This window comes from Bos indicus x Bos taurus, chromosome 20 (assembly GCF_003369695.1).
Source record: "Bos indicus x Bos taurus breed Angus x Brahman F1 hybrid chromosome 20, Bos_hybrid_MaternalHap_v2.0, whole genome shotgun sequence".
Taxonomy (NCBI): Eukaryota; Metazoa; Chordata; class Mammalia; order Artiodactyla; family Bovidae; genus Bos; species Bos indicus x Bos taurus.
The window spans coordinates 23769017-23795704 of NC_040095.1; the positions used below are offsets into that span (position 1 = coordinate 23769017).

Sequence of the window (26688 nt, forward strand, 5' to 3'; positions counted from 1 at the left end):
GGGCTGTATTTCAAAAAGTTGGAAGTGACAATAATGTACTTTGACAAATGATGTTAAGTAACACAGAAGGTAGCTTCAGTGATGAATTAAATACCTTGAATGAAGGATTTGATGTTGAAAATAAGCATGAAGAGTCTGAATAAAATTATTTATGAAATGTGTTAAAGAAGCTCAATTCAACTGACCCTTAAACGTGCGCAGAGGGATCAGGACCTAGTCCTAATTCTCCTAATTAACTCAAAGTTCACATAGAAGAATAATATGTAACACTTCAGTTGAAGGATTATAATGTCATTAATTTATAATATTAACTAATGATATTTTTGTGTCTATATATAACCTAAAGGATAACTAGATAGTACAATGATACTTAAAGAATTTAAAATTTGGAGTAATGATATGACCAATAAGGAATTAATATCCAACGTATATAAACAGCTCATATAACTCAACATCAAAAAAAAAAAGTAACCTGATTAAAAAATGGGTAGGAATGTGTTATGTTACTTCTATGGTAATAAGAAATTAGGAAGAAAAAAATGAGCAGAAGAACTGAATATATTGTGCGTTTTCCAGAGGAAATGTAGACAACCAATATGAACATTAGAAGATGTTTAACATCACTAATCAACAGAGAAATGGAAATCAGAACCATAATGAGATATTACCTCACACCTGTCAGAATGGCTATCATCAAAAAGAATACAAATAACAAATCTGGGAGGATGTGGAGAAAAGAGAATCCTTGTGTTCTGTTAGTGGGAATGTAAATTGGTACAATCACTATGGAAACCCCTGGAGAAGGAAATGGCAACCCACTCCGATATACTTGCCTGGAGAATTCCATGGACAGAAGAGTCTGGTGGGCTACAGACCATGGGGTCACAAACAGTCAGACACATCTGAGTGACTAACTCACACACTATGGAAACCAGTATGGAAGTTTCTCAGAAACTACAAATAGAACTACCATATGACCCAGCCACTCTTGAATATGCTTTTAAAACCCCAAAACACTAACTGAAAAAGATTCATGCACCCTATTTTTCACAGCAGCATTATTTACAATTGGCAAGACATGGAAACAACGTAAGTGTTGGATAGAGAAAATGTGAGAGCGTGTATACAATGGAATACTCGGTTGTGTCTGACTCTTTGCAACCCTATGGACTGTAGCCGGCCAGGCTCCTCTGTCCATGGAATTCTCCAGGCAAGAATACTGGAGTGGGTTGCCATTTCCTTCTCTAGGGGATCGTCCCGACCCAGGGATTGAACCCAGGTCTTCTGCATTACAGGCATATTCTTTACCATCTGAGCCACTAGGGAAGCCCCTAACGGAACACTGCTGCTGCTGCTGCTAAATCGATTCAGTCATGTCTGACTCTGTGCGACCCCATAGATGGCAGCCCACGAGGCTCCCCCATCCCTGGGATTCTCCAGGCAAGAACACTGGAGTGGGTTGCCATTTCCTTCTCCAATGCATGAAAGTGAAAAGTGAAAGTGAAGTCGCTCAGTCGTGTCCGACTCTTAGCGACTTCATGGACTGCAGCCTACCAGGCTCGGTCCATGGGATTTTCCAGGCAAGAGTACTGGAGTGTGGTGCCATTGCCTTCTCCAAATGGAACACTATTCAGCCATTAAAAAGAATAAAGTTTTGCCATCTGCAACAGCATGGATGGACTTGGAGGGCATTATGCTAAGTGAAACAGATCAGACAGAGAAAGACAAATATTGTATGATATCACTTACATGTGGAATCTAAAAAATACAACAAACTAATGAATACAACAATAAAGAAGCAGACTTACAGATACAGAGACAAACTAGTAGGAGAGAGGGAATAAAGAGGTGGGGGGAAGGGAGCTACAAACTTTCGGGTGTAAGACAGCCTCAAGGATTATACGACACTGAGAATAAAGTCAATCTTTTGTAATAATGGTAAATGGAAAATAACTTTGAAAAATTGTATAAAAATAGTTGAAAGAACAAGAGACTAAATTTCAATAACAAAGATTCAAATGCATAAAAATAGTTCATGTGCAAGCCACAATGTTCGCTTAACAAATGAAAATCAATATACCTTGCAGTTCACACTGATTTTCACTGTTTATAATTTAAAGCAATATGTGAAAATTCCAACTGGCCACTTAACATGACATAATTGAAATAAGTTACATTTCTTTGCTTGCTCACTTTGCCAGTGTTGTTCAATTTTAATCTCCTGTTGAAATGCAACAAAATGATATATCACAGGAATGAGTGACATGAACTCTGACTAACATAAGTTCACAAAGCTTAAAACATGAGAAACTTTCTCTCTCAAAGACATGTAGTTAAGACCCTGTTTGTTGAGGACTGACTGTATAATGGAGATTTTTCCCAACTATCAGTGTTTCTAAGAGAATAAGAAATAAAAGTGTGTTGATTTGAAGCTTCCATCTGTAGTATTAAAAGTCAACAATGATCATAGATTATAGAACTTAGACCAACCAACAAAAGCTTTTTTCAGAAAGGAATATTTTATCCCATTTATTTAGAATTACTCATCTGACATAACAGACAATTTACATAATAGACTTGTAATTGGTTTTATTTTGTTAAAGTGTCCAGACAATGTATCTTCTTAGTCCTGGCACTTCCAGTAGACAGACTACTCCCATGGCCTTTAGTTTGCTACAGGAATAAAATGGCATTCCATTTTATCAGTTATTCATGAAAAAATTTATTTGAATCAAAATATAAGTAGAATCATTGGCTGGATGATTCTGTAGGTCACATGACTGAATTTAAATGTCAATCTTACTGTCTCCTCCTTAAAATAGATGCTGTGGGCTGTAATCTGTGTCATAAGTGATAAGCATGATGTCTCGGTTTCAGCATAGGATTTTATGGGACAGGACAAAATTAGGGACATGAAGCAATCTATATGTGGAAAACACAAACGGATTTTCTCCAATTACTTCTTTCTCTTCCCCTCTCCCAGTTCTCTCTCTCATTTCTGCATCTAACAGAAAAGAGCACCAGTACTCTAATGTCTGTAGCAGGCAGTTGAGATAAGAATGGAGGTAATCACATTTGGGTTTTAAGATAAGGGTTTGTTTTTTCACACATAATCGGGTGAGACAGGAGTTGCTAACATCTGCTAATGATGCTATCAACAAACCAGACTTTATGGTTTATGCTCCACTAATTTATTAGACATTTGTCTTCATGTTTGATGTTTCATGATCACAAGATTGTTGCTGTAGCTTCAGGCATCTTGTCTGCATTAAAGATAAAAAGAAAGGAGGGGTAGAAAGCTTCACAGATTGCTTCTGTCTCTTTATTTAAGGAAGCAAAAAAGCATTTCCCAGGAAACTCCCGGGTGGGTTTTCACTCTAGTCTCAAAATCAGACCTGAGGCACACAGTTACCCTTACTTGCAAGGGAGGCTGGGGAATCTAGTTTCTCATTCTCCTAGCCACTATAGTGACAGGTAGGCAAGAGGGAAAGGAGTTGGGGAAAGCTCTTAGACTGTCTAACAGGATCTATCACAGAGGTTTGATTGGTGTCACTAATGTAGAGAAACCTGAAGAGAAAAGACAGGAGAAATGTGTCCCTTAGACTCTGACACCAGAGCTCGGGCCCCCTATCAGGGAGTGAGATGGGCTTCCATCCTCAGAGAGGACCCACGATAGTTCTTGGCCTTCCTTTGCGGACCTGGGAGCCTGAAAGGGACGGAAGCACTTGGAGGGCTGCAGCTAGAGCCCGAGACCTGGGTATGTGATGAGTCTTTAAGTGTGGGAGTCTCTGGGAATAAGATGAAAGAAATGATTGGTACTCAGGTCGGATTCTCCTTAATAAATTTTCACCTTCATCTTTTAACTAAAAAAAAAGGAAATAAAAATGTTATGCAAGTAGAATATGCTCATTGTAAAGTAATTCAGATAAACAGGAAACCATAATGAAGTAAGAAGTGATAATCCTACTATCTAAAGATACAATTCTGAATATTTTGGTATATTTTCTTTCAGAAATTTTTAATATATATACATATGTGAATGTATAAGTATGTTTGTGTGTATTTAAAACTTGGATCCTCTATACACATGATTATTGAATAGCAGCAGTGGGCCATTGTATAGAAATGGTCAAAGGTTCTGCAGTCACATAGAGAGGGTTGATTCCTATCATGGTCCTGAGGGGACTGGCCAGCTCGGTGACTTGGGTCTTATTGCTCAATTTTGAAACCAGGACAATAGACATTGTGAGACTGATCCAGGTGATGCATCTCAAATGCTTGACACAGTGCCTGTTACCTGACAAACACTATAGTTATCTGTTTGTATTAGTTATCTATGGCTGCGGTAACAAATTGCCATAAAGTTAGTGCTTAAAACAACACAAACTTACTATCTCATAGTTCTGTAGATCAGAGATGGCTAAGCTGGGTTCTCTGCTCTGGATTTCTTGGAAATCAAGGTGTTGGCTGGATTCTTATTTAGAGACTCTGGGAGGATTCCATTTCCAAACTCAGTCTGATTGTTGGCAGAATCCAGTTCCTTATGATGGCAGGGCCAGTGTCTGTATTGCCTGGCTTGCTGCAAACTGGGGACTTGTCTTTACTCCTAGAGCTGTCATTCTGGCTCTTGCATGTGGGCCCCTAAATCTCAAAGCCAGCAAGGTGTATAAAATCCTTCTCACTGGAATCTAACTCCTTCTTCTCTCTTCTTCCAACTGGAGAAAACTGCCCATGAAGTAAAAATATAGGTATGCGTTAATGTCAAAAGTGTGGGCATAGATTGCATTTGGAGAGCAAATGTGGTGTCCTTGCTCACGGCTGAATTCTGGAGCCTACTTGTCAAATGTAGGGATCTAGAGAGCAATTTTATTGAGTGCTGGAGACATTCACAACAGTTTCTTAACTCTTCTAGGCAATCCTGGGGAAGAAATCCAGAAACAGTAAATTGAATCCAATTCTTCCTTCCCAGTGGAATTCCCTGCCTCAAGGTATCTCAGATTGAGTTATAGAAGGAAATTTGCCCAGGTCCTGGAGGCATCTTAGTCCCCTGGGAAAAGATGCATTGATTTAAAAAGAGAGAACATTTTATGCATATCTCAATGTCCCACAATTCTGAAAAGCTTAAAAATGTATTATCATGTGACCATAAGCCCTATTAAAATGTTATTTAAAAGTTCTACATTTTTATTCTAACTCACTGGGTTAACTGAGTTTTTCTTGCCATCCCAAGTACCTAACAGATCTTTCTTTGAAAAAAATATATTCTCGTATTAACGAATCCATCTTCATCTAGTACCTCTTTCTTCCTGGAGTGAACTTTGATTCACTCATTTATGAGGTCCTGTGTATTATTTTCATCTAGTTGTTCATATTGTATTGCCACTTACATCTAGAATTAATCTAAGACCATTTGTAATGAAAACTTACATGAAATAGGATGGTTAAAACTGAGTACCATTGGGAATTCCTTGGTGGTCCATTGGTTAAGACTTTCACTGTGCGGAACCAGGGTTTAGTCCCTGGTCAGTGATCCCCAGGAGCTGCAAGGTGTGGCAACAAAACAAACAAACAAAGAAAATTGAGTATCATTCAATGTAAGGAAATCTGCATACTTAGGATAGTAATTTGCTTTGATTCAGTTAGCCCTGCACTTTAAGATCTATAGCCTTCCTTTAGGCAAACAGCTGTTCAAACTTGCATGGTGGTGGTGGTGGTTTAGTCGCTAAGTCGTGTCCGACTCTTGTGACCCCATGGACTGTAGCCTGCCAGGCTCCTCTGTCCATGGGATTCTTCAGGCAAGAATACTAGAGTGGGTTGCCATTTCCTTCTATTTTCAATATTTACTTTTAGCTGCTTAACAAAACACAATGTAAATCAGACATAACAATTATTTACATTTATTCATATTGTACTGATGCAAGGGAAAAGAAACACCACAGATTTACTTAGGATTTATATGGATAGCCAAGTAATAATTAGAAATTGCATTTAGGTATAGGATGTGGAGAATTCAATTATTTTTAAGTCATGTCATGGTTTAAAGCAAATACAGATACACTGTTCTGTGAGGGATAATGATGGTTTTGAGCACTTTTATAAGATCATGCCTAACCCTCAAGGTTTCAGGATTTCTCTTTCATTTATTTCTTTATAATGGAAATTCCTAATGTAGAAGATACCTCTTAGGGTTGCTTCCAAGCACATCATGACTCCCCTTTTCTGGGAAGAGATCTAAGGACACAGGACTGGTTCTGTTTGGTTTAGGCTATCACCCAACTCTCGCCCTTATCATCCACATCACCAAAAATAGCTGATTGAACCAAGGGATTCTTTTTTTTTTTTCAACAGAATTATTGTAATACATTTTACATACTATGTAATTCACTGATTTGAAATGTGCAACTTAACATTTTTTAGTGTATTCAAGGGTTTTGCCACCATCTCCACAGTTCAATTCAGCTCAGTCACTCAATCGTGTCCGATTCTTTGCATCCCCATGGTCTGAAGCACGCCAGCTTCCCTGTCTACCACCAACTCCTGGAGCTTGCTCAAACTCATGTCCATCAAGTTGGTGATGTCATCCAACCATCCCATCCTCTGTCGTCCCCTTCTCCTCCTGCTCTCAATCTTTCCCAGCATCAGGGTCTTTTCAAATGAGTCAGTTCTTCACATCAGGTGGACAAAGTATTGGAGTTTCAGCTTCAACATCAGTCCTTCCAATGAATATTCAGGACTGATTTCCTTTAGGATGGACTGGTTGGATCTCCTTGCAGTCCAAGGGACTCTCAAGAGTCTTCTCCAACACCATAGTTCAAAAGCATCAATTTTTTGGCTCTCAGCTTTCCTTTTAGACCCAACTCTCACATCCATACACGACTATGGGAAAAACCATAGCTTTGACTAGACAGACTTTTGTTGGCAAAGTAATGTCTCTGCTTTTTAATATGCTGTCTAGGTTGGACATTGCTTTTCTTCCAAGGAGCAAGCATCTTTTTATTTCATGGCTGCAGTCACCATCTGCAGTGATTTTGGAACCCAGAAAAATAAAATCTCTCACTGTTTCCATTGTTTCCCCATCTATTTGCCATGAAGTGATGGGACCAGATGCCATGATCTTTGTTTTTTGAATGTTGAGTTTTAAGCCAGCTTTTTCACTCTCCTCTTTCACTTTCATCATGAGGCTCTTTAGTTCTTCTTCACTTTCTGCCATAAGGGTGGTGTCATCTGTGTATCTGAGGTTATTGATATTTCTCCTGGAAATCTTGATTCCAGCTTGTGCTTCATCCAGCCCAGCATTTCACATGATGTACTCTGCATAGAAGTTAAATAAGCAGGATGTCAATATACAGCCTTGACGTACTCCTTTCCTGATTTGGAACCAGTCTGTTGTTCCATGTCCCATTCTAACTGTTGCTTCATGACTTGCATACAGATTTCTCAGGAGGCAGGTAAGCTGGTCTGGTATTCTGATCTCTTGAAGAATTTTCCAGTTTGTTATGATCCACACAGTCAAAGACTTTGGCATAGTCAATAAAGCAGAAGTAGATGTTTTTCTGGAATTCTCTTGCTTTTTCTATGACCCAACAGATGTTGGCAATTTGATCTCTGGTTCTTCTGCCTTTTATAAACCCAGCTTGAACATCTGGTAGTTTATGGTTCACGTACTGTTGAAGCCTGACTTGGAGAATTTTGAGCATTACTTTACTAACATGTGAGATGAGTGCAATTGTGTGGTAGTTTGAACATTCTTTGGAATTGCCTTTCTTTGGAGTGAAAACTGACATTTTCCAGTCCTGTGGCCACTACTGACTTTTCCAAATTTGCTGACATATTGAGTGCAGCACTTTGACAGCATCATCTTTTAGGATTTGAAATAGCTCAACTGGAATTCCATCACCTCCACTAGCTTTGTTCAGAGTAATGCTTCCTAAGGCCCACTTGACTTCACATTCCAGGATGTCTGGCTCTAGGTGAGTGATCACACCACTGTGGTTATTTGGGTCATGAAGATCTTTTTTGTATAGTTCTGTGTATTCTTGCCACCGCCTCTTAATATCATCTGCTTCTGTTAGGTCCATACTTTGTCCACCTGATGTGAAGAACTGACTCATTGGAAAAGACCCTGATGCTGGTTAAGACTGAAGGCAGGAGGAGAAGGGGATGACAGAGGATGAGATAGTTGGATGGCATCACTGACTCAATGAACATGAGTTTGAACAAGCTCTGGGAGTTGCTGATGGACAGGGAAGCTTGGTGTGCTGCACACCATGGGGTTGCAAAGAATAGGACACGACTGAGCAACTGAACTGAATGGCAGTGATGATTCTTTCATGATTTTCATCTCTGAAACATTTTAATGACTTCACTTCATTATATATATGTGGAATAGCTTATTTAATCAACACCCTGTGGCTGGATATTTAAAAATATATATGGGATTACGCTCATTTCTATAATTCTCTCAAAAGTGAACAAAACGGTAGGAAATCAAGGGAAGTAAGGCATTTCTTCCAAAATTCAGATTTTCCAGGCTTTATAATGGTGGGACAGTTTTGAGTTCTATAATCTAAGATAAATATTGAAACCTGAGGCTTCAGAATAGCACAGTAAACAAAGCACTGAGAAATAGGAATTGAAATTATTTAATCTTAGGAAGCTTACAGACGACAATATATTTATATAAATGAATATCCCACAACACCTTGCATTTTCATGTGTCCCCTCTTGCAGACTGTCAGTATTAAAACTATTACTGTGCTTGTTTCCTCTTCACTTTTAGTCCAAGAGCTCTCCAAGGGCAGAAATGAACTCAGTTCTCTGTTTACCCTGTAGTGTGTGCTGTCTATTGAGCAGGAGTTGAACATAATCATGATCTCTCAGAGAACTAGAGAGCAGCCAGAGTTTAGTCCTGCCTACAGTAACTATGCTGATTTTCATCAGTGTTTAAAGGAATTGCCAGCCATGAGACTCTGTATGCTATTGTGTGTTTCCTAGTCCCGTGAAGAATTTAAGAAGCTTTTCCTCTGCCTTACTCTAGTAAATCAGGTCATTGTGTATAGTATTACTGAAATGTAAACATAATTGTGTTGAAATTATGACCAAGTTGCTAATTTGAACTGTTTGAAATGTTAACTAAATGCTTCTGTATTTACACAGGTATATTTACTCATTGGATAAGTATAGTTGGAAGTGTTTCATTTAAGTGTGATGGTCTAACAGTCTTGTGCTTCAGCTGAGGGGCAAGTTTTCCATAATAGTGAGACAATTCAAGTTTTCTGAGCAATTTGAAAAACTAATATCTAGGAGATAAAGCTATAAAACCTCAAGAAAAATTAAGAATGGTAGCCCCTGTGGCACACAGCCAATCCATGTACTCAAATTATGCTCTTAAACTTTGAAGGTTGTTCTAAAATTGTACTAGCTTCTTGGCAGTAAGGTAACAGTAAACTTTTAGGTTTTAGGACTCACACCTTCCTACACTGGATGACAAAATAATTTAGGTGGCTTATACCTTGCTATAAAGTAGGTCTGATTCTGGTGCATGTCAACTGGTGTTTAACAACAGGAAACAGAAAATGTCCTTGATGAGATCTTCACTTTTATTTGGCAGCAGGTAACAAAGTAAAGGCTCTTATTTAGTCAAATCTCCTGTTAATAAAGATAAACATCCTACCTCGTCTCCTTACGTGTTGTCCCGGGGCGGGAGGCGGTAAGCAGAGAAACAAGTTTATAAATGCTTCAATTCCCTGGCAAAATCAAGTAGGTTGGAGCTGTGTGAGTTAAATATTACTTTAGAAGAGCTCCTGGGACTTCCCTGGTGGTCCAGTGGTTAAGACTCTAGGCTCCCCTGCAAGGAAGCACAGGTTCGATCCCTAGTGGGGGGACCAAGATCCCACATGCTGCGTGGTACAGACCAAACCAAACCAAAACCTCCTTCCTTTAATTCACTGCTGAAGTTTGTAGTACAGTGGCTGAATATAGTTAGCATTCAATAAATTTCAGCTATTAGTTGTTTTTTTATTAAGGAAATATCAATTTAAAAACTTACTCAAAAAGCTAATGGGTACACCTACAATTAACAATGAATTTAAAGAATCAAAGTGAAAAGAAAATGGCGAGTTAGAAGTCAAAGGTACCAGGATGCATATTATGTTGCTTTTTTTTTTTTTAACCTAATAAGATAGTCCTGTAGTCCTGAAAAATTTAGTGGATTTATTACTTTTCCTTGTTCACAGTGCCACCTTCAGGAAGAAATTTCATTTTAATTTAGTGCAAATGCATTCTTATTGATTTGAGCTAGGTCAAATACCTGATGATTAGGCATAATAAAGACAATGTTAGTTTTAATTTAATCCATTATCATGAGAATGTCTGATTTTTTTCTGCCTGGCTGTGTTCAATGCAGAGTTTTAAAATTTTGATGTGGGGCACTTAAAAAATTGATTAGAAAGGGAATGTGAATGTTTCTAACTTATTTTATTTCAGAACATCATACTTAGATCATAATATATAAATTATTAAAAAGAAGAGGGTGGTATTGGAATCAAGGTGACTCCAGAGTCCAGTTTCTTAATATCTATATTATACAACCTCCTGGAATAACCTTTACTTGGAATCATAGAAATCAGAGCTATGTACCTAAGGTAGAGGCTTTAATTTAAACTTTGCTTTGTATTTGGGAAAATTGAAGCCAAGATCTTGTCCAAAGTCTCCTGGACAGGAGAAATTAAATAAGAGGTCTTGTCCAAGATCTCCTGTAGCTGAATGTCATATATTTACCACTTCCTTCGAAGTGGGGTGAATTATGATAAATCCTAATCAGAAGAAGAAGAGGGTGCTCTGGCATCAAAAATTAGGGGCTGGGATATGATTTGAAAAGTTAAGAAAGGAAGTTATGTTTGAACTCTGGAATCAGGGAAGAAATTAACTAGGTTGAGGAGGAGGGGCATTCAGTTCAGTTCAGTTGCCCAGTCCTGTCCGACTCTTTGCGACCCCGTGAATCACAGCACGCCAGGCCTTCCTGTCCATCACCAACTCCCAGAGTTCACTCAGAGTCAGTGATGCCATCCAGCCATCTCATCCTCTGTCGTCCCCTTCTCCTCCTGCCCCCAATCCCTCCCAGCATCAGAGTCTTTTCCAATGAGTCAACTCTTCCCATGAGGTGGCCAAAGTACTGGAGTTTCAGCTTTAGCATCATTCCTTCCAAAGAAATCCCAGGGCTGATCTCCTTCAGAATGGACTGGTTGGATCTCCTTGCAGTCCAAGGGACTCTCAAGAGTCTTCTCCAACACCACAGTTCAAAAGCATCAATTCTTTAGTGCTCAGCCTTCTTCACAGTCCAACTCTCACATCCATACATGACCACAGGAAAAACCATAGCCTTGACTAGACGAACCTTTGTTGTCAAAGTAATGTCTCTGCTTTTCAATATGCTATCTAGGTTGGTCATAACTTTTCTTCCAAGGAGTAAGCATCTTTTAATTTCATGGCTGCAATTACCATCTGCAGTGATTTTGGAGCCCAGAAAAATAAAGTCTGACACTGTTTCCACTGTTTCCCCATCTATTTCCCATGAAGTGATGGGACCGGATGCCATGATCTTCATTTTCTGAATGTTGAGCTTTAAGCCAACTTTTTCACTCTCCACTTTCATTTTCATCAAGAGGCTTTTGAGTTCCTCTTCACTTTCTGCCATAAGGGTGGTGTCATCTGCATATCTGAGGTTATTGATATTTCTCCCGGCAATCTTGATTCCAGCTTGTGTTTCTTCCAGTCCAGCGTTTCTCATGATGTACTCTGCATATAAGTTATATAAGCAGGGTGACAATATACAGCCTTGACGAACTCCTTTTCCTATTTGGAACCAGTCTGTTGTTCCATGTCCAGTTCTAACTGTTGCTTCCTGACCTGCATACAGATTTCTCAAGAGGCAGGTCAGGTGGTCTGGTATTCCCATCTCTTTCAGAATTTTCCACAGTTTATTGTGATCCACACAGTCAAAGGCTTTGCATAGTCAATAAAGCAGAAATAGATGTTTTTCTGGAACTCTCTTGCTTTCCCATGATCCAGCGGATGTTGGCAATTTGATTTCTGATTCCTCTGCCTTTTCTAAAACCAGCTTGAACAACAGGAAGTTCACAGTTCACGTATTGCTGAAGCCTGGCTTGGAGAATTTTGAGCATTACTTTACTAGCGTGTAAGATGAGTGCAATTGTGTGGTAGTTTCAGCATTCTTTGGCATTGCCTTTCTTTGGGATTGGAATGAAAACTGACCTTTTCCAGTCCTGTGGCCACTGCTGAGTTTTCCAAATTTGCTGGCATATTGAGTGCAGCACTTTCACAGCATCATCTTTCAGGATTTGAAATAGCTCAACTGGAATACCATCACCTCCACTAGCTTTGTTCATAGTGATGCTTTCTAAGGCCCACTTGACTTCACATTCCAGGATGTCTGGCTCTAGGTGAGTGATCACACCATTGTGATTAACTATAGTTATTAAGAATTACATTTATGTACATATATACATATGTACATAATGCCTAGGGGCACTAGGAGGAATGAAATATATGAAAACCTCAAGATGAAAGGAATATGGTTTCTTTAAGAAAAGGAAAAGTTACTGCAAATACAATGCAAAGGGGTGTATGGTTCCAGGTGAGGCTGGAGAGAAAAGCAGAGGCCAGATCATAGAGGAACTGTTGGCCTTGTGAAGATTCTGGTCTTAGGAAGACTTAAGCAGAGGAGTGACATGATCTCTCCTTAAAAGGGATCACTCTGACTTTACTATAACAAAAAATGGGTTAGAGAAGAAGAAAGGATATGGGAGAATAGCCAGACAGTCATGGCTATTGTTAGGGCCAGAGGTATTATCACTTATGGCTGCATCTCTACAGATTTGTAGCAAGAGCTTGGTTAGAGGAAGATGCTCACACACTTTGCTGAAGACATCTCAGAATGGTGGGTTCTTGTCATAGTCTCATAATAGATTTGAACCACAGGACTTCAAATCCCAGACTTTCCATCATCTCTTCCTTTGGAAACCTTTAGCCTTTTTCTCTCATCTTCTATGTCCTGTATTCTGGCCTGGAGAATTCCATGGACCATACAGTACATGGGGGTCGTAAAGAGTTGGACACGACTGAGCAACATTCACTTCTATGTCCCAGGTTTCACTTTGTTAGGTTGCAGATGATCCATAAATTGCTTTATTCATTTCTTGATATTAGCAGAACAAGACCTCTTAAAACTTACATGTGCTTTTTCTAAGAGAATGAATGAAAAGGATCATTTAAAGATTAAAATTCCAAACTATCTGTATGTTTTCAATGCAAATACATCCAGTTAGGGAAAGAGCATCAAATTCATTGTAATTTTTAAGCCTTTTTTCACATTTAGTTTACTCTTGTGATTTTATCATCTTTTTTTTTTCAATTAAAAAAAGAATTTATGGTACCTCAGACTAAGAAGATGGTTGTGAAAAGTGAGTAAAATTTAGGAGGTAAAATTGACTGGATCTGGTAGTGGATAAAACAAAGAAAAGGAATGAGATATCAAGGATGCTGGCTTATATCACTGGATGGATTACAGCACATTCACTGAGTCAGTGAATATTGCAGGAGGCCAAGATTTTGGGGGAAGGTCTTTAGTCTGCTCTTAGTAAAAGTCTGAAGTGCTTGTGAAGCTTGTTTGTCTGGATTAGGTATAGGTAACTGACACCATGAACAAGGTTGAGATTACCTGTGGAGAGTAGGTATAGTGTTAAGAGGAAACCCCCGCAGTGGTGGGCTGGAGCTGATCTGCAGTGCTCTCCTCTTCCCATTGCTGTGTGTCATGTTGGTAACCTGAAAGAGGCAATGGTGGAAATATTTACAACACAGAAATTGGCAAAAACTTCAAATTTTAGGTCCTGCCCTGCCTCTCAACTGATTATCAGCATGCTATTTAAACATTTCAAAAGCTTACTAAGAATGAACTAATAGTAGCTACTAAGAAAAAGGAAAACCAAGAAGACAAAGGAAGACCAAGCTTTAGTCTCTGGAAATGCCTTAATTTGTTAAGTAGAACAATACAGAATTTTAAACAAAAATAAATCAAGTAGAATGTTTTTGTTGAGTGTAACGTACTTCATTCTTACTAAAATGTATGTAATAAATAAAATTAAAAACTTAAATCAGAAGATTTAGAGTATAATAGGCCAGGTTGGTCCTTTAAACACATTATTTTAATTAGGATTATAAGAGGATATAATGGCTTAGCTGGAATTACATTGAAAATTTTAACCATAGAACAAGTTTCATCTATTTAGAATGCAAATTTTTAATGCATTGTATTGTTGAGCCTTTAAAATTCTTATCTGTCACATTTGTGTTAACTGACTTCTAATGTAGGTATCCAAATACTTATAAAATTAAAAAATAATTAAAAAATAAATCTAGTAAACTAAATAAATTATGCAGAGATTGAAATAATAATTTTGATCTTGTTAGTACACCATGGGCTAACTAAATTTCTCTAACATCTAAGTTTCCAGCCATCTGCAGATGTCTTGAACTTGGACTATGAAAATGACACAGAAGAGCAAACATAAAAAATCTATGGTTATATGAAACTTGGTTTTCCGCTCTCATATTAACTTATCACTTAAGGGTAGAGGTCTTCAATTTTATTTTATCCTATTTAAATCTGATAAATTAGCCTATTACTGTTGCATGGGTGCTGGCAGAGACAAAAGATTTTGTTTTTAATTAAAAATTTTTTTGTTGAAGTATAACTGACATATAACATTATATTAGCTTCAGGTGTACAACATGATTTGGTATTTGTATATGTTGGGAGATGAACACCACAATAAATCTAGTTAACATCTGTCACCATGCTATGCTGTGTGTGCTTAGTCACTAAGTCGTATCTGACTCTTTGCAACCTCATGGACTGTATCCCACCAGGCTCCTCTGTGCATGGAGATTCTCCAGGCAAGAATACTGGAGTGGGTTGCCATGCCCTCCTCCAGGGGATCTTCCCAACCCAGGGATCAAATCCAGATCTCCAGCATTGCAGGCAGATTCTTTACCAGCTGAGCTACCAGGGAAGCCCCATCTATTGCCACACATAGCTATAATTTTTTCTTAAGAACAAAGGACTTTGTTATTCACAACACAGCAAGAGGCATGAACATCATATTTACATCAATTCACCTTGTCCCCAAATCCCACAGGGATGATGTGAAGGGTCCAAATAGATGCCTTTCCCCACAGTAGGTTGCATTAGAGAAGAGGGAAACTTAGTTGGGGAATCTGTTTCTTTTACAGTGAGCAGAAGAAAGCCTGTTCTTTGTTCCAGATGGAGAGGTTACCCCATACCTCAAGACTGCTTGTTGCAAATTCTGAGAAATGGTTTACCAGTCATTCATTCAGACTTTGCATCCCATCCTTAGCATATTCAACAAGACATGCAGGAATGCAGGAGACCCATGGGGGAATGTCTTCCAAGATAAATGTTAGGGTTTCTAGTCCTAATCAGTTTATTGGCATTCGAGTTGCATGGTCAGAGATGGCGAGATGATGACTCAGTTCAGTTCAGCTGCTCAGCCGTGTCAGACTCTTTTTGATCCCATGGACTGCAGCCGGCCAGGCTTCCCTGTCTATCACCAACTCCCAGAGCTTGCTCAAACTCATGTCCATTGAGTTGGTAATGCCATCCAACCATCTCATCTCATCTTCTGTCGTCCCCTTCGCCTCCTGCCTTTAGTCTTACCCAGCATCAGGGTCTTTTCCAATGAGTCAGTTCTTCACATCAGGTGGACAAAGTATTGAAATTTCAGCTTTAGCATCAGTCCCTCCAGTGAATATTCAGGACTGATTTCCTTTAGCATTGACTGGTTGGATCTCCTTGCAGTCCAAGGGACTCTCAAGAGTCTTCTTCAACACCACAGTTCAAAAGCATCAATTCTTCGGCGCTCAGCTTTCTTTATAGTCGAACTCTCACATCCGTACTTGACTATTGGAAAAACCATAGCTTTGACTAGATGGACCTTTGTTGGCAAAGTAATGTCTCTACTCTAGTTGTGACTTAAAGCAGAGTATTACCAAGTTGTTAGTGCCTACTTTAGTTGTTAATTGGTGAACAGTATGATACAGAGTACGTCAAGGCTGTATATTGTCACCCTGCTTATTTAACTTCTATGCAGAGTACATCATACGAATTGCTGGGCTGGATGAAGCACAAGCTGGAATCAAGATTGCCGGGAGAAATATCAATAACCTCAGATATGCAGATGACACCACCCTTATGGCAGAAAGTGAAGAGGAACTCAAAAGCCTCTTGATGAAAGTGAAAGTGGAGAGTGAAAAAGTTGGCTTAAAGCTCAACATTCAGAAAATGAAGATCATGGCATCTGGTCCCATCACTTCATGGGAAATAGATGGGGAAACAGTGGAAACAGTGTCAGACTTTATTTTTCTGGGCTCCAAAATCACTGCAGATGGTGACTGCAGCCATGAAATTAAAAGATGCTTACTCCTTAGAAGGAAAGTTATGACCAACCTAGATAGCATATTGAAAAGCAGAGACATTACTTTGCCAACAAAGGTCCGTCTAGTCAAGGCTATGGTTTTTCCTGTGGTCATGTATGGATGTGAGAGTTGGACTGTGAAGAAGGCTGAGCGCCGAAGAATTGATGCTTTTGCACTGTGGTGTTGGAGAAGACTCTTGAGAGTCCCTTGGACTGCAAGGAGATCCAACCAGTCCATTCTGAAGGAGATCAGCCCTGGGATTTCTTTGGAAGGAATGATGCTAAAGCTGAAACTCCAGTACTTTGGCCACCTCATGCAAAGAGTTGACTCATTGGAAAAGACTCTGATGCTGGGAGGGATTGGGGGCAGGAGGAGAAGGGGACGACAGAGGATGAGATGGCTGGATGGCATCACTGACTCGATGGACGTGAGTCTGAGTGAACTCTGGGAGTTGGTGATGGACAGGGAGGCCTGGCGTGCTGTGATTCATGGGGTCGCAAAGAGTCGGACAGGACTGAGCGACTGATCTGATCTGATGATACAGACGTGGAAAGAATATTAGAACTCCTAATTTTATAAGTAATCAGACTTTTGGGAGAGGAGTAACTTGGCTAAAATCACACTGCAAGTTAATGGCAGGACAAGAGTGTCTAGCTTGCACTAGAAGTCCACTGTCCTTTCACCCATCCAGTTTCTATTCTACTTCTCCGGAAATGTTCTCAACTCAGAACAATTATGAGGTACTAATTTACATTACCCCAGCTCAAATCAGAATTCAGTTCATTTCCAGTTGTAGATATGTAACTGTCTAGAGTAGGGCAGGTCCCTGTCAGGGGTAGTTTTTCTCAAACTTAAGCTTAAGTCTTAAATCAAAAGGTTGCATGGTGAGCACAGAATTGGAATATATGAGTATTCTAATGATATAATCATCAAACCAGAGAAGCCACATGGATTCCTTTTGATTTAGGATATTTCTATTTAGATAATGAGGTTGGAATTTTAGAATGTATTCACTCACATAATATTTATTGACCATCTGCTATGTGTCAGACATCTATTATGTGTAGGCTCTGGGCCCAAGGATAGTCTTCTCTTGACAAGTGCTTTATAGAGATGTATTATTCAAACACTCTTTTAAGTTAGACAGCTAAGTGCCATTACTTTATCTCAAAAGAAAAAAATTATTATCTTAGAGGCCTTATATGATTTCTCTTCATTCTCATCATAAATCAGTACAGTAGAAAATAATTATCACATTTTGCAGATGAGGAACTTGAGACTTACAGGGGCCAAATAACATTTTCAAGTCACACAATTAGCAAGTAGTAGGAAGGTCTTTAGGAGAAGGCAATGGCAACCCACTCCAGTACTCTTGCCTGGAAAATCCAATGGACAGAGGACCAGAGAAAATCCCATGGGGTCGCACAGAGTCGGACACGACTGAAGCGACTTAGCAGCAGCAGCAGCAGGAAGGTCTTTCTTTTGTGGCTCTATTGTCCTAGTTCCCAGGTGACTCAATGGTAAAGAATCTGCCTGCCAAGCAGGTAACTGGTGTTCAGTCCCTGGGTTGGGAAGATCCCCTGGAGAAGGAGATAGCAACACCCTCCAGTATTTTTGCCTGGGAAATCCCACGGGTGCAGAAGAGCCTGGGCTACAGTCCATGGGGCAACAAAGAGTCAGACATGACTTATGGACTAAACAACAACAACAAATCCTAGTTCCATGATTTGGGAAAGATCCTAATCTCAAATCTGCAAATCAATTCAGCAAACATTTACTGAATGACAACGATGTACAAAGTTTACTACGTGCAAGGCAGTGAGCTATTCTCTAAAGAGGACACAGAGATGAAAAAGCAAGATTCTTGAATACTTGAAGGTTACAATACAGTGGAGAACATACACACATACTTATATGTAAAAGCTGGAATTAAGTAGACAAGCAGTACAAAAGATATGCTATGGGAACATAAGGAGGAGAAAAAATTCCATCTAAGAAGATCTGAGAAGGCTTTTGGGAAATGGGAACTGAAATTTTATGATCAGATTGCCAGGAGAAGATAGGGGGAAAGAGCTCTAAGGTGAGGCTCCCTCAGCAAAGGCCTGGAGGCAGGACAGTGCTGGGCCTTACCCACAGCATGGAGGACTAGAGATATTTTGGTGGAATTGTGGGAGATGATGCAAGAAAGGTAAAGAGATGTTAGAATCACAGAGGACTTGTATTTGAGCTAGAAAATTTAGAGCTTAATTCTGTGTGTAAAGAAGATCCTTTCAGGGATTTGGGGCAAGGGAGAAATATGATTAGCTCAAGATGATGCTTACTGCCTTTAAAAGCTTTGTCTCTGGGTCTCCACTGCTTTGCCTAGTGCATGGTACTTGCTGGGTACAAATAAACATGTGACATGAAGGGAGGTGGAGTAGACTAGAGGTTGAATTATCAGTTAGGTTCTTGTAATCTTCAAAAGGAGGACAGATGGAATCAACACTACAGAGGAAAAAACCTGTCTTTGATAGCAGATTTCAGTACATGATAAAGGGAGAGTTAAGGGTGACTTTGACTTTGCTCCACAAGGAAGATAGCAATATTGGGAACAAGGTGCAAACAAAAAGAAGAGGTCATTTGGGGAGGATGGGAATAGGGAAAGATTCTCAATTCTGTTTTGGATTATGTTGTATTTGAAGTGCTGGTAGGATATCTAATAAAAGAATTTTCAGATCTAGAGCCTTTATGAGCCCTCTTTTCTTTGAGGGGGTATCATGTTCATATGCCTGACTTCATCTGTTGTGTTTTATACAGATTTGTTCTCATTTTGGTTTGATAGTTAACTTTACATCCCTTAAATTCGTGGGGAAATAACTTAATACCCTATGTAAGAGCTACCCTGCCGAGAAAGAGAAGGGGGAAATGAGTTAAGTGGTTGGAGGGGAAGGGATGTGATTTTTATGCTTTCAGCTACCGACTTTACTCTCCATCGTCATTAACTGGGGTATGGATGGCGAAAAACATTTTAAAGGGATAGACTCTTAAGAAATCATTCAGTAACGGGACAACATGCATGTACTTTTACTGCTAATTGAAAAATGTCGTGTAACTAGAGGTGACGGACTCTACTGGCTACTCTTCTGATTGACGCTTTTACAGAGCTAGAACCTTCACAGGTTACGTTTTTAGAGTCCTACTCATAGTCAGAATTATAAGGGGATACACTGATTTCTTCCCCCGCCCTATTTTAAGCTATGTATTTTGGGGAGAAAGCACTCTCGGAGAGTTTATTAGTTTCCTCCCTTTCCCCTCACTCCTCCATAATGGAGAGATCTGAAGTCCGTCTTCATCCAGTCTCGCACCCGCACACCCACCGTCCCCCTCCTCTCCGGCCCCACGCAGGCTTTCCCCTCACCCGGCGTGGCTTGTGTCCCCGGACCGTTGGCGCAAACACCAACCGTCCCTCCTGTCCCGTAAGGCGCGCGCGCGCAGGGCGGGTGGGGCGGGCGCGCGGGCGCTGGAGCGCGAGCTGGGTTGTGGACGCGTTACCAGCCTCCAGCCGCGCGGGAGGAGCCGCGGTCCGAGCGCCGCGCCAACAGACCGTTGGAAATGGGGCGGGGGAGCTCTCCGGTTTGCGTTTCTGGGAAAGCAGTTGAAATCAGTGAAGTAGAAAAAGCAAGTTGCGAAACAGATAAGCATAGTAAGATCCCATCTATGTAGAAAGCTTCACAGAGCCGGATTATTTATGTGTAAGTCTGTAAATACGTTGGAAAAGGTTTGACGATGCTTTGAGGAAAGGAATAGTAGCTTGGGAGAGCGGGTGAAGGGAGCTTACTTTGTATATTGTACATTTCTGAGATAGTGAACGTTGTTATTATTTAGAGTGAAAATGTGATCATGTAAGTAACAAAACCCGCTGCGTTTGGGAAGCTTGGATATCCTTTTCCTTCCCATCGGTAGAACCCTGCTCAGACTCAGAGCACCAGCAAGAGATGAGCCCGGAAAAGCTTCTTCCCTCTCGCCCTTCTCTGTGCCTCTCTAAACCACCTGTTTTCCCCGTCACCTTCTTATTCCACATCCTTGGAGGTGGACTCTGGCCTTTGCCAAGGGATCTTCCTCACAGCCTTTCTCATTATTACAAATCTATCTTCAAAATCCACTCCTAAAGATATTTTGAGGATAGTAAATTACACAGGCCCTGAACATTTGAATTAGCCCGTTATTCGTAAAACATATTTGACAAAAAGTTAAGATAAAATGCTTATAGAGTATGTATATATAGATATATATTTCCTAAACAGTTGTACCGTAGTTTTTTTCTATTTGTATAACCACATGATGTTTAATTAAAAAAATTTTTAAGGTTTCATTTTGAACTAATTTGGCTTAGAAAAAGTTACAAAAATGGTGGATAGAATCCCATTATGTCCTTCACTCAACTTCCCTAAATATTAACATTAAACATACCAATAATAAATGATTATAGCCAGATAATTAGCATTACTATTACTCTATTAACTAATCAACAAGATATTATTCACATTTCCACAAGTATCCAACAAATGTACTTTCGTCACCGGCGGCCCCCCCCCCCGCCGCGCCCCCCCCCCGCCGCGCCCCTCCCCCCGCCGCGCCCCCCCCCCCCCCGCCGCGCCCCCGCCCGTCTAGATTTCAATCCAGGATCTCATAATGCATTTAATTGTCATGTCTAATTAGTTTCTTCTGACCTGTGGCAGTTTCTCAGTCTTTCTACCTGTCTGACACTTTTGAAGAGTACTACTGGCCAATTATTTTGAAATGTCCTTCAATTTGGGTTTATTTAGTATTTTCTCATTATTGAAGTTACAATTTTGGGGGGCAAGAATATCACAGAAGTAATGTTGTCCCCTTCCAAGTACACAACATCAAGAGGCACATGAGGTTTATGTGTCATTAATGGTGAGATTACTTAGTGAAGGTAGTGTCTGCCAGGTTTGTCCAATGAAAAGTCATAATTTTTGTATTTAATCATAGGAAGAAAACATCCTCCTCATATTCACACCAATTTTAGCATTCATGGTTTCTGACTGGGATAGTGTGATATTTGCTAAATGGTGATTTTTCTGTTTCCATTATCCTGAAGTTAAATTTCAATCTGAATATTTAAAATGCACAATAGCTTTTAAAAGGAAAATTTTGACTAATATTTTTCTACTTTACATTAGGGGGAAAAGGTATTTGGAGGCTGTGAGATATACCATGGAATTAGTGGCTACAATGGAATTTATGAAGGTATTACTCATAGAAACCTGAATTCTAAATGAATAATTTGCTATCCTTAGTACTTGTAAAAAACATGGGGTCTAAAATCACAATTTATATGTATTTATAAGCTCATTAACTGAATTGGTTGTTACTCCCAAGTTTGTACCCATTCTTATAAATGGGTAAATGTAAAATGGTATTTAAAATAGACCAAAGATAAAAAGCCTTTAATACTATTTCCAATGTATTGCTATTTTTAGTTGGTATTGAAAACTAATCTTTTAAATCCACAGTACATCTGACTCTTATCCAATGATATTTCACTTTATTTAGCCTCCTTGTTTGCTGAAAGGATTTACTGGAAGTTGGAATGAGTATCCTTTGAATGCACTGAAAGGAAAGTAGAATTCTTGTGGGTGAAGTTTAGAGATCTTTTAATCCAAGGGTTATTTGACTAGCAAGAATTTTGATGAATCTCATTTGAAGATTGTTACCCTGTGCAGCATTTCCCCTAACCTTTATCATTGTGGATAGAAAATTGTCTTAAGATTGGGTCTTAGCCTTGGTGCTGTTTCTCTTGCTTTCAGTGTGGAGGAAAGCAGGAGACTGAGTTTAGATTTTTTTTAAAAATCACTGACCTTTTTGACTATCATCATATCTGTTAACTCTCCCCACCCCCTCAAATGGATAAACTCATATGTTGTATTAGAGGGAAAAGATCCCCTGGAGAAGGGAATGGCAACCCACTCCAGTATGCTTGCCTGGAGAATTCCATGGACAGAGGAGCTTGGTGGACTACAGTCCATGGGGTCACAAAGAGTCTGACACAACTGAGTGACTAACACTTTCAGTCCATTGTCAGTTGGGGGGGGGGGGGCAGGGAGGAGGTAGGTGATAAGGGGAGTGGGGAGCAGGCTTTCAGACTGTCAGAGGTTTCCCAGACGGTTTCCCCTCCTGCCATATGGACAGCTCTCCTCTCCTGGCAGCCTGGCAGCTCAGGTGTGGCAGCTGAGGCTGCACAGCCCATCTGGCTCCTTTTCGTTTTTCCCCAAGCCCCTCCTTCAACCCCCAATATCATCCTCTTCTTTATCACATATTCCCTAGTCTCCTCAGCTCTCTTGCTGGGTCTTCACTCCTTATCAGGTCACAGGCTCTTTCACCAACTCAATAACCGTTGTTTGGGAAGAAAGATCATAAGATCAAGTGAGAGAAGCTGACCACTTAGAGCAAAGGAGAATTTCTTGAATAAATACGTCAGTGCTCCCCCCTTTCTTATCAGCATAGAAATCTTGCCACATTTTCCAGTCAGTTTGAATAAGGAGGGAGAGCTGATGAACACGTTGGGGGAACACGCCTAAACTCAGTTGCTTACACAACGGTGATTATCGCCCAAACAGAGGCGGCCAGAGTTACTGTACCCCTCCGATGCCTCAAAGGCAGCATGATGGGGCTGGAGAATAAGTGGGGGCCGAGGAAAAGAGTGCAGGGCCCGTTATTACGAAACATTTTTGTTTCTAGTATGGAAAGAACGTTAATTCACAGAACCCGCTTCTTTGCCCGCCAACCCCTTCGCCTCCTGCGGCTCTCCAGCCCTCCGCGCCCGCCGCAGCTCAGACCCGCCACGGCTCGCGGCAAAGCTTGGCGCTTCGGAGCGCGCCTCCGCGGACAAAGAGCTGGAGGCTGCGGGGCGGGGCCGCGGCCGGGAGGGAGGGAGGACCCAGGCGCGGGCAGGGGGAATCCCTCCCGGAGTCTGACGTCACCGCAGTTCTGGCCAATGAGAAGTCGGGTAGGGGAATTCCCGCTCCGGCGGCCGCCCAGCAGGCTTTTTAAACGGTACTCTGGGGACCAAGCTCTAAGAGAGGTGGGAGGAGTGGGAGGAAAATGGAGGTTAGGAGTGAAATATGATCGTCCTAGGGGACAAGACTCCAGAGGTTTGACGATTAAGGGTCAAGACTGGCTTATTCTTGGGGGACAAAACCAAAAGCGGTCGAGGAGAGGCTACACTCGAGCCAGCAGGACAAACGCCTCCAGAGATGGAGTGGAAACTGGAGCGCGCCGCCCGGAGGAGGGTCCGCACTGAAGAAGAGATTCTGTGGGTGAGTAACGCCCCTCTGTTTCTTCGCCCCAGCTTCCTAAAGGGGTTTCTTGTCGAAGTCACTGTTTGTAATACCTGTCTAGGACCAAGAGGTGGTTCAGAACTCTAAATCTAATATTGAATTGTGTAATTTATATTCTGGAGATGGTTGTTTGCTTTAAAAGTGAATGTAATTTGACAAGCGGAGGCTCTAGAAACATTCACACCTCATATTATGATTTTTCTAAATAGTTTGTATTCCAATATGTTGCCTATATTTTCAAAGGAGGATGTCATGCGGGTGCTCGACAAAGACATGAAGCAGAGGAGAGGTCAAGTTTCTCCCAAGGTGAGTGTCCAGTGCTTAATCGAGCTCTCTGTCTTAAATATGACTTTGAACAAACTAATTCTTGCTAAAAAGATATTTGTTGGACGTATGAAATGATCTGAAAATGTAGAAAATTTGTACGTCTCATATCATCACTAACCTCAGAGTCTATATCTAAAACATTTTTGTAAGAAATTGAAGATATCTGCCAAATAACGGTAATCATTTGTATCTGAATGGTACTTTTCAGTTTTTGCCTCTACAGAAAAAAAAAAAAAAATGAAGCTTGAATGTGTCAGGTAGGCAGTGCATCTCTAGCTGGCTGTTAAAATTTCTTTTTAACAGTTGCTAGTTGCACTCCCCTCTGTTGCATTCATAATCTTGCCTTCCAAAGAACCGGAAATGGTGCCATCTTGTGGTCAAGAGGAGAAGTGCATAAATTCACCGTCCTACTACTGCTTCTGCCAAGTCGCTTCAGTCGTGTCCTACTCTGTGCGACCCCATAGACGGCAGCCCACCAGGCTCCCCCTTCCCTGGGATTCTCCAGGCAAGAACACTGGAGTGGGTTGCCATTTCCTTCTCCAATGCATGAAAGTGAAAAGTGAAAGTGAAGTTGCTCAGTCGTGTCCGACCCTCAGCGACCCCATGGACTGCAGCCTTCCAGGCTCCTCCATCCATGGGATTTTCCAGGCAAGAGTACTGGAGTGGGGTGCCATTGTATTCACCGTCCTAGCTTAGTAATTTAACTGTTGATCCAGTTAAATTTCACCTTGAAAGTCTGAACGCAAAGGTTTTCAGCTTCTCTTGTAATCAGTGTGAAAATAAAACAAATCCAAAGATTTTCATCTTAACTTTTACACATAAATAGCTCTTTTACTTTATGGATCCCAGGTGGCACTAGAGATAAAGAATGCAGGAGACGAAAGAGACGCGGATTCGATCCCTAGGTTGGGAAGATCCGGTGGAGAAGGAAATGGCAACCCACTCCAGTGTTTTTGCCTGGAGAATTCCATGGTCAGAGGCGCCTGGTGGGCTGCAGTCCATAGGGTCGCACAGAGTCAGACACGGCTGAAACAACTTAGCACGCATGCATATGATTTAGATTTTAGATTCCTCCTTATCAGGATTCACTTTTTTTCTCTCTAAATAGTTCACATTCCTTTAGTCTTTACGCATCGATTATAGTTTCAAATCCACCAGTTTTAGGGTTTTCTAGACCTTAACATTTTTCTGTATTTCATTGGTGACACAATAAATTCAAAACATAACTTTCAGAATGCACTTTCAGAATGTAATAACTAATATCCTTTGTATCAGAAAACAAATGGCATTTAATTCCTTAAATTCCCTGAATACTCATATGTTTATTTTTCCTGAACGTAGCTGAAGATTTGTCTTATGCCCAGATTTTGGATAACCATGACTCCTAGGTATTTTACTATTTAATACAAACGACTGGCCTTTTGGTCTGTGAATAAAAGTCATTGGAAAAACTGTAGTTAATTATAACTTTCTTAATTCACTTGTAAGCCATAACATATTTTCATATCTGAGCCTTAGTTTATAAACCTAAGTGGAAGTATTTTGAAAGTTTTCTTTTTTTAAGTTTTTGAATAGATGAAAAAATATTGATTTTATTTCTTATAATATTTTTGGAGAAACAGGTTTTGTCTATAAGTTTTTTAAAATGTGACTATTAAGATGAAAGTTCTGCCACTGTTTCATGTTACAAATTTAGCCTCAGTGACTTCATGGGCCATGATGAGCAGCAGTGACCTGAATCAGGTAGGCAGTGTATTGTTAGCTGGCTGCTTTGGGTCAATTCAGCAGCCACAACTGCCCTGCCACTTGCTTCTGGATAAATTCTTCTTGTTAACGAAGTACACCGGTGACCTATGTGTGATGGGTTGGCAGTGTATTGTTAGCTGGTTGAATATGTGAGTGCCATCAGCTAACATGCAACTGCTATCTTATTGCATGTATAATGAGCATCAGTAATGGGTATAATTAAATCTAAGTAATATGTGTGTGTGTATGTGTACTTTTTGCCATGAGCCAGGGCCTTCTTTACATAATGCTTATTACGACTTTTAGTTATAATACAATGAACAGTTTATAATGATGAAGGAACTACTCAATAATAGTCAACTATTACTTAATTATGTTAAAAATTTCAGATAATATTCTGGAGTCTGCATACTTGTAGACAGTATTAAAGTATTTGAGAAATTATATATTTTAAGTATAAAATTTAGAATATAATGACAATTTGGAATGGAAAAACTAAAATGTTTCCTCCAATTTTCAACTAAGTCTTCAATATTCCTTTTGAATGATTAGTTTCTTAATTTGACATTAGAGTAGGTCTCAGTTACCATGTGTGTATACAGCTAAAGGAAGAATTTAGGTAACTTGCCAAATGAGTCAGTCAACTAAAACATTTTCACTTGAATATGAAGAAAATTGGGGATTTAGGGGGGCTGGGGCTGGGGTGAATTGTTTAGAAGACTTGTCTCCAGTCGTCATTTTCTGTAAAATCACAGACTCA

General features: G+C 40.1%; 1 protein-coding gene and 1 long non-coding RNA gene across 2 annotated transcripts in view; one reads left to right on the plus strand and one right to left on the minus strand.

The window, feature by feature from the left end:
* Nucleotides 1-3175: 3175 nt before the first annotated feature.
* On the minus strand, nucleotides 3176-19988 carry LOC113879091. The gene is made up of 4 exons (XR_003507196.1): nucleotides 19910-19988; nucleotides 13739-13842; nucleotides 5428-5540; nucleotides 3176-3263 (listed from the first exon to the last, which is right to left on the minus strand). It is a non-coding gene; the product is annotated as an uncharacterized LOC113879091 (long non-coding RNA).
* A 3620-nt stretch (nucleotides 19989-23608) lies between these two features.
* CDC20B (cell division cycle 20B) overlaps nucleotides 23609-26688 on the plus strand; it is a 64674-nt gene continuing 61594 nt past the window's right edge. Inside the window, exons 1-2 of the mRNA XM_027520252.1 lie at nucleotides 23609-23834; nucleotides 24099-24161. Of these exons, the coding sequence (XP_027376053.1) occupies nucleotides 23772-23834; nucleotides 24099-24161 (126 nt within the window). The 5' untranslated portion in view covers nucleotides 23609-23771. The remainder of the gene's footprint in view (nucleotides 23835-24098; nucleotides 24162-26688) is intronic.